Source organism: Eupeodes corollae, chromosome 2 (assembly GCF_945859685.1).
Source record: "Eupeodes corollae chromosome 2, idEupCoro1.1, whole genome shotgun sequence".
NCBI lineage: Eukaryota > Metazoa > Arthropoda > Insecta > Diptera > Syrphidae > Eupeodes > Eupeodes corollae.
The window spans coordinates 43,135,206-43,144,102 of NC_079148.1; the positions used below are offsets into that span (position 1 = coordinate 43,135,206).

Consider the following 8,897-nt stretch of genomic DNA (forward strand, 5'->3'; position numbering starts at 1 on the left):
ATTTTTAAATTTGACAAATAATGGGATTAACATGTATCTGCATCTGGAACTATGAATAAAGTTAGAGTGGGATTGCAGATGTATGCCAGATGGCAGATAGTGAAGATAGAAATATTCTGTGTTATCACACTTCCTATAATTTGCATTTATAGAGATATGAGTATTTTTGGACTGCCATCTAAAACCAACTAATGTGATTTCAATATTTGAAAGCAAATTGAAAAATGTTCTACTTTTCTTAATTGTATGGATATGTACATCATCAAATGTAAATCAATCATTTAGTAATAATTAGTAAGCCCGAAACCAATGATTAATTTTATTCGTTTCGTTCATTGTAGTAAAATTTCTAAAACACTATTTTCCGCTAGATGTCACCTACTGAGAGGCGCAATAATAAAATAAGACTGGCATCACTTTTTTATAATTTGACAGATTGACAACCACTACTGTCACCTTGCATACATTTGGCATGGGAACGAAAACCAAATGTTTTTAGCCAAATATGAAAGTTTAATAATTCTTTAATAATTTATCAACTATGAAGTTAGAGTTCTGAAAGGAAAACAAAAATTAATAATACAAAAATTTAAATAGAATAAGATCCAAATAAATAGTTCGATATTCCAATAAAATGTCAAAATCTAAGAAAAAGCATCGTGAACACAAAACAGATTCTGAAAAGCATCACGACGAAGATGCTAACGATTCCGTGAATTCTGATTCCTCAGGCAGTGAATCGTCGTCGTCGTCGTCATATTCTTCATCATCTTCGTCTTTAGGTGAGGAAAAGAAATCACGCAAGAAGTCAACGACAAAAAGCAAATCCACAACAAAAAACTCATCAAGCAGAGACAAAAAGAAGAAAAAACGAAAACATCAAAGTTCTGAATCGGATTCGGAGGATTCCGACTCGTCGTCTTCTTCATCATCTTCTGCAAATGAGAAGAAATCCGTTAAGAAACGGAAGCACCACGAAACAGAAGAAACAAAATCCAAAAACCGAAGAAGAAAGAACTCGGACGGTGATGAATCTGGGAAAGAAGCACATAAGCCATCAGATGGCAGGCGAAATTCTGTAGGTCCCAGTGGTAGGCGATCAAGGTCTATAGAGCGTGGAAGCGATGGAGGAAACTGCTCAAAATGGGACAGTCCAGGCAGGGAAGGACGACGGGCAGGAAGAGGAGGATACCAAAACAATCGTTACGTCGACCGAAGAGGCGGCAATAACTGGAATCGTGGATATAACAACAATGATTGGCGCGACAATCGTGACAATGGTTATCGAAATAGAGACGGATTCGGTGGCAATCGCGATTGGGGCAGAGATCGGCGAGACGACGGCAATTCAAATCGAGGAGGACGTAACTACGGAGACGATAGAGGATGGAACGATGATAGAGGTGCTCGGAATGATGACAGAGGTGGACGCAATGATGAACGAGGACGCAACGACGACAGAGGAGGAAGAAATGAACAGAAGGACAGACGACAAGATGATAAGGAGAAAGATCGAAACGATAGAGATCGTCAACCTGACCGTGATCGTGACTCTGGACGGCGGTAAGTTTGTGTTGGCGCTTTGATTTTGGTGTGGTTTTAATTCTCCTCTTTCTTACAGCCGGAGTCGAAGCCGAAGCCCGAAAAGACCCCGAAATTTCCCACGCCGAAACAATGGTGATGATGATAAAGAATTCGAGTGGGGTGGGAGAAAGGACGAGAAAAATGTCAAAAAGGAAGAAGAGCAAAGTCCTGTTGAGAAGGAAAAACCCAATTTCGCTCTGAGTGGCAAATTGACTGAGGACACCAACACCGTGAACGGTGTTGTAGTCAAATATGCGGAGCCGCCAGAGGCCCGTAAACCCAAGCGCCGGTGGCGATTGTACCCATTCAAGGGCGAGAAAGCCCTTCCGACTTTGCACATTCACCGACAAAGTTGTTTCCTAATCGGTCGAGATCGCAAAGTATGTGACTTGCCCGTAGACCACCCCTCTTGTTCTAAACAGCATGCAGCTCTACAATACCGATTGGTTCCGTTCGAACGAGAAGACGGCTCGACAGGGCGCCGAGTTCGGCCGTACGTTATTGATCTGGAGTCTGCAAATGGAACATTCTTGAATAGCAAGAAGATCGACCCAAGAAGGTATGTCGAGCTGATAGAGAAGGACGTTCTAAAGTTTGGCTTCAGTTCGAGGGAATATGTGCTTTTGCACGAGAACAGTAAAGAGGATGAAGATGACGATGACGTGAAGCAAGAAGATGATGGTATTCAAGTTAAAGAGGAGCCAGAGTAGGCACACGCTGGACGATTGGAATACATTTTGTCTTATAAAAGATTGTATTAATAACTCGCCCACTTTCCCCCTCTTGTATATTTTTGCAGAGGAAATAAAGACAAATCTATTCCCTGTATGTTTTGATTTAGTTTATTTTACAATTTATTTTTTATACTTTTTCTTCGTTTTATCGATAAGTTAAAAATTTAATTGAAATTCGCAGCCCTACATAGCGAAGCAAAAGCTTTAGCAGGCGTACATCATTAAATGAAATGTAAACAAGCTCCAAAAAGTATGGAAAACTGTTTTCAACGTGGTTCTAACAACTAACACTTTTAGTCGAAGTGAACACCCAAAATTTTACATGCACTACTCTAAATCATAGAGGAAATATATTATCAGCAAGCATAACTAGGACATTGATTAAAATGTTAGCAAAATTAACTCCACCCGGAAGAAGATCGCAGACATCATCTATGAACAGGTAAATAATAATGGGCTGAGGATACAACCTTGAGGAACACCTGAAGTTGTTTCAAATCGATTTGAAAATGTGATACCGTCCCATACCCTTGCATTTGTTGACGAAATAAAACTTGCATGGAGAAACTTTCGTGACAAACCAATACAAGAGAGTATGTAAATTAAAGCTTGTCTATTGACTTTATCAAATGCAGCTTTAAAATCAACAAAGCAAGTGTATAGTTTATTTTTCCTATCTTTAAATTGTTGAGCAATGCTAGAAATGGCAAAGATATGATCCATGGTTGAAAAACCTGGGCGGAAACCGGCTTGAAAGATGCTCAAAAGACTGCTATCCTCAATCCATTTTGTGAGCCTTTCATATAGGATTGTAGTAAAAGTTTTTGTTATTGAATTTAAAATTGAAATATCTCTATAATTTTCGCAGCGTTAGCATCACCTTTTTTAAAAATGGCAAAAATTACAGATTCGTTGAAACTGATAGGTACACATCCATCATTGTACAACTTGTTATAAAAGGACACGAGGTAGTTTTTGAAATCAATATTGCTGTTTTTATAAAACTCGACTGGTATGCCGTCTAGGCCAGGAGCGTTGCTATTTTTCATTTTTTGGAGCGTTACTTCTAATTCGGGCAAAGAGAATTCTAAATACAGCTCGTTGACTCTAATGTCAGGTAGCGCGTAATCAAAGGTATCAAACCATTCATTTTTAGCTCCAAAAGTGTGTGTACTCTTCAACGCAAAAGGGGATGCAATCCTTATAACCCGTTCTATACTTTCACACACCACTTCAGACGAGACGAGACGGGGCAGAGATAGTAAGTGCCGAGAGAGGAGGCTAGAGTGTTGCATTGTTCTCCGACCTCTTCACCTTTTTAAAACTAGGTGTAGCCAGCTGGTTGGCTCTGTTAGCTGTATTTTAATAACAATTGAAAAATGAGCCGAATAGTTGATAAGTGCAATTTCAAAGTCATCGATCATGTTCAGCCAGTCAGTCCCCTGAAATCGCAGCAAAGTCAATCACAAATTATCCCTGCCCGCTAAAAAAAAGTGAATTCGCCACATGCATCACTATTAGAAGACCCATTTAAAGCGAATGGACCAAAAACTTCAAAAAATTCTGTTAAACTCCGCCCGTTGCGGTTATAAATTTGATCTCTAGAACATCTACTTTCGGCCAGTGCAACTCGTAAAATATAAGCGGAAGAATGTTGATATTCACCAATCTTAGCATTTAAATCACCGACGATTAACACATTTTCAAGAGAACTATTGTTCATAAATTGCACTAGGATTACTTTCATGGCTTGCACCAATGCTTCAGGTCGCCATAAAGTAAAACCTCTTGCCTGTACATTACCGACTCCACTCCAATCAGCTTGGATGACAGGAACTATCTTTGAAGACTGGTTTCATAATTTATTTGTGCTAGAAGTTGAAAACTTTCTTAGAAAACGCACCTAGTCACCCTCCAGAAAATCAGCTTCAAACATTAGATGGCTGCATAATAGTCATATTTATGCCACCAAATGTTACTCCACTCATTCAACCGATGGAACAAAACGTAACCGACTGTTAAAACAATTTTTTATAGAAAAAGCTTGTTATTGTCAATTATTGCAGCTGAAAAGGGAGGTAGTGAAATGATAACAAAGATGCAAGAAATATACAAAACGTTAAATTTTCTTATGGTGCTTTAGAAAATATTTGCTAAGCGGTAAAAGAAATCACGATCAAGGATGCGGTGTTCAATTTACGATCGGCTTGGGATAGCTTAGATGGTGCGGTGTTGGAAAAATATTTTTGAATTCAACGAACATTTTGTTGAGGAAGATGAAGAAGATAAGCAACAGGACAGGACATCAAAAATATTTCTGAAGAGTTGATTAATCTACTCAATCATCTAAACGAAGGCATAACGCATACACTTGGTGACATAGGCGATTGGAACGAAGATAGTCTTGTCGGATATTGAAGAAGCCGACAACGAAAACGAAGAAGAACATGTGCAGTTGGTAATGGAGAGAACAACATGTTCCGTTTCTTCAAAGGATGCTGTCGTTCTCTTTGATATGTATACCTACAGACTTTTCTGTTTTTGATTATAGTCATGATACGATTGCAAGAAAAAGCCATTCAAATTAATTTAAATTTAAGAGAAATTCAGACAAAAGTGACAAACTACTTTCCAAAAATGTAATTCTTTTTTGTTTTGTTTTTTTATGAGTTAAAATGTTTTTGTTTCATGTTATTTTATATAAATATTAGCAGACCCGACCACGCGTTGCTGTGGCTGAGTAATTAAGGAAGGACTTAATAGACAAAATTGAACACTAATTTACATAACATCTTTAATTTTATTTTATTAATAAATACTATGCTTAACATAAATTAAATAAAATCACAGTTAAAGTTTACTGAAGTGCTAATCGATGAACAATATTTTTGGTCAGCCTGTCTTTTGTCAACACAAATAAACTCGATGGTCTCCCTAGACGTGAACAGGCCACGTATAATTGCCCATGAGAGAAACATGGATTCTCTAAGTCTAAGCCGCAAATAGAAATTGGTTGTCCTTGTGATTTGTTTATAGTCATGGCGAAAGCTTTCCTGATATGTCTAAAGAATTCAAAAATTCAATTGGAAAATTCACTGCCTCGTCTTTATCGACAGTAGCGTCGATTGACTTAAACGACATTATATCGCCTGGTAATAATTGTTGTATCTGGTAGTTAATTAGAATTACATCAACATTTTTCGCTGCCAAAATAGCACGATTACTGAGCCAATTATGATTTAGATAGTTATTTATTATATCTGGAAAGACACTCTCGACCAGATCATTTTTAGTTTCAACAGCAGTACAGAAATTGTCTGGCAATCTTATGCATTGGGTATCTTGATTAAATTCCACTTCACCGTTTCCAATATCTAATAGTTGCTGAGAAAATACTCGTGCTGTCGGATCATTTTGGAGTTGTACTCGCATGTTTTTTGTTAACCTTAGTGTTTCGACGTTTCTCCATAAAAATGATTGTTTTAAACATGCATTGATTTCATCAGCAAAAGTAGAGCGAGAAATCACTGGAAATGTTTGCCGAAAATCACCAGATAATAGTAGAATAGCTCCACCAAAAAATCTGTCATTACTGTTTAAATCCTGCAAAGTTCTATTTAATGCTTCGAGTGAATGTTTATGAGCCATGGTACACTCATCCCAAATTATGATTGAACTCCTTTGTAACACTGTAGCCATTCCACTCCTTTTCTTAATGATACACATAGCATTTGGATTTTTATGGACATCTAGTGGTAACTTGAAAGCAGAATGTGCTGTTCGACCACCATCTAACAAAGTAGCAGCTAGCCTGATAATGAAATTGCTAATGCAATTTTCTTTTGTGACCGTACTTTCGCAAGGATCAACGATATCAAAAATGTTTTACCCGTTCCACCTAGTGCATCCAAGAAAAATAAACCACTTTGTTCAGCATCAACAGCCAACATAATCCGATTGTATACATTTTTAAGTTCGTCAGTTAATAATGGTTTATTATTAGCAACAATTGTAGCTAAATCAAGATTATTAAATTGTTCTTCTCGCTGCAAATCCCTATTCACTAAGTCTATAGCTGGACGATTAGGTGATGGCATACCATAATGACTAAGTGATGAATTTGAGATCTTAATACATAAGTTTTCAATTAATATCAATACTTCATTATACATACATATCTGGTGAGAAATCTAGATTTGGACATTGGTTTGTTTGTTTAAGTCGGTATAGTATATCTTCAGTCATGTAGTTTTTATATTTTTCTCACAGTATAGATGACTGTGTTGGAAAACATGTCGTCAAGATGATGGCAAATATAGTTGACGAATACAACTTGGCGAGGACGTTAAAGCTGCATCAGCAAGTGTCAGAGCCCAATGATTGTCATCTTCTAAAAGTTGCAACTCACGACATGCATATTGATACGTACTTAACACTCGACCATTAACTTTTCGTAAAAATTGGATAGAGATTGGTCCAGGAACATTAACCAACAACAAACGCAAAAAGAAGCATTCACGTCGTTTTGGATGTACTGTATAAAGTCGCCCCAGTGTCTTAGATTTAAATATACCTGCTATAGAAGGATGTGGTTCTCCTTTTTTACGTGGCTCCCATGTTTTAATTGACATGTTCCATGTAAAATAGCATGGAATATCGGTATACAATAATGTTCTTGCGAATTGGCCAAACGCATCAGTTTTTTGACAAAGTGAGAAAAATCCAGTTAACGTCGTTTTTGGTGGTTCAAATGCTCTTTGAAAAACATTCTCTTCAGTGAAATATACACGTTGACCATTTTCAAAATGAACTGCATTTGATGTTGGATAGATGGCTCTCTGTGGTTTATGGGAAAACTAAGTATACGCCAGACAGCTTCGTTGCTGCTAATGTATCTGCCCATTTGGTATCGTGCTATTTCGTCATTTTCATTTATGTTTTGTACTCCAAACATGGCTTAATCACTGCCCTTATTGACGTACTTGCAAATTTACTTAATGCATTTAATTGAACTACAAAGCTTAACATTAATATGAGCCTTGTATGTTTTTGAGAGCAGTGGTGAGTACGGTACCACCCATTGATTGTCAATTTCTAATTGGTTAGAATTTGACGTTCTTATTTTAAATGTGTGACCACCGTTATCGGCGTTTCTACGGCGATACAACGGATAACCATCGACATCAGTAATAATATCATTCGTGAATTTCTTAGGAATTTTTTTTTTACATTTCCCATTTTCCATGCATGGCGATGTCATATTAAAAGGACCACACGGCCCGTGAATCATGTGACTTGTAACAATGTCAAATATTTCTTGATCAATTGATGAATCTGTAATTTCGGCTGAAATAATTTGATTAATTTCTTCTGGACGAATTTTAACATCAAGCCAAATTAAAATGTGAGCATGAGGTAAGCCTCGCTTTTGCCACTTAATTGAATACAACCAACAACACGTTTTGTCAAAGACTGAATATTTTACAATAAAATCAATTAAGGATTTTAATTTTTGTTTAAACACTCGTGCAGTAATGTCGTGACGATGCATAAGTCATCGCATCCTGAATGTATTCTTGCATGTTTCGTGGACTACCGATGTAGCTTGAAGGTAAAATAACAGCACTGCTGATTTCATTGGTGTTTAAGTTTCCATCGATGTTTCCAACAACAGCATCTCGTAAGTGGATGTATTCCTCTGATCGTAATTTAGCTTGGTTAAACCGAATAAATCGCAAACGTTCGCTTTCAATCTTAGCAAACATATCTACAACGTATTGATGATACAACTGACGATATCGAAGAACATAATTGTCCTGATTATGTCTAATCATTAATCGATGCGCGTAGTAATTCATTGATCTAACTTTTTTACTTAATTCATTACCATTGATTGGATCACACTGTTTGATATTGATGTGATATTCATCTTGTCCTTGCCAGAATATCAATGGGTACTGGAGTGCGTCGTACAAACGGTGTATATCTGAAATTCTACTCACTGTATTATCTCGGTGTGTAATTTTAATAGATCTGTTGTCAACTGGATCACCGACCATAATAATAGTAACTTCATCTACGGTTGTCGCATTGAATCTTCCAGCGTGCTCTCCTGATGGTACTTTGTCAGCTTTGATGACAATTTGATAATTGTCATTTTTCAATTGTGGTGATACTCTTTTGAACAGTTGAAGCAGATGATTACGATTCTCTAAAAATATTTCCAACAATACTACAATTGCTCTCTTCTGCTCGTTCAATAAAATTATACTGGCATCGAGTTGTCACACGTTCTTCACAACTGCCCATGAAGTAGATTTGGAGAAATTTTGGATCTTCATTTGGTATTGGCATCAATGATCCAATTTTATGGTACACTTGGCCTTGTATTTTAAATGTTGTTTCAAAAATACGACCATCAGATGAGAGATCGCAAATTTTAGATGCTCCAAATGATGTCAATAAACTTTCGTGTCTTACGTAAAAATAACTTTGCATGATTTGAAATGCCAGAAAGTTGTGATTTCAAGGGTTCAGGACTTCAGGTGGAGTAGGAAGTAATGGCAATACAACTTTTCC

General features: G+C 37.0%; 1 protein-coding gene across 1 annotated transcript; it reads left to right on the forward strand.

Moving 5' to 3' along the window:
- Positions 1–455: 455 nt before the first annotated feature.
- On the forward strand, positions 456–2,412 carry LOC129947262 (uncharacterized). The gene is made up of 2 exons (XM_056057764.1): positions 456–1,563; positions 1,622–2,412. Exons 1-2 carry the CDS (start codon positions 635–637, stop codon positions 2,292–2,294), a joined length of 1,602 nt encoding a protein of 533 aa, XP_055913739.1. The 5' UTR covers positions 456–634; the 3' UTR covers positions 2,295–2,412.
- The last annotated feature ends 6,485 nt before the right edge of the window (positions 2,413–8,897 follow it).

Bases quoted from the DNA above. Each gene is read 5' to 3' on its own strand.
- LOC129947262 (XM_056057764.1), top strand. From the start codon at position 635: ATGTCAAAATCTAAGAAAAAGCATCGTGAACACAAAACAGATTCTGAA. The intron at 1,564-1,621 runs GTAAGTTTGTGT...TCTTTCTTACAG, and splicing joins GATCGTGACTCTGGACGGCG to CCGGAGTCGAAGCCGAAGCC.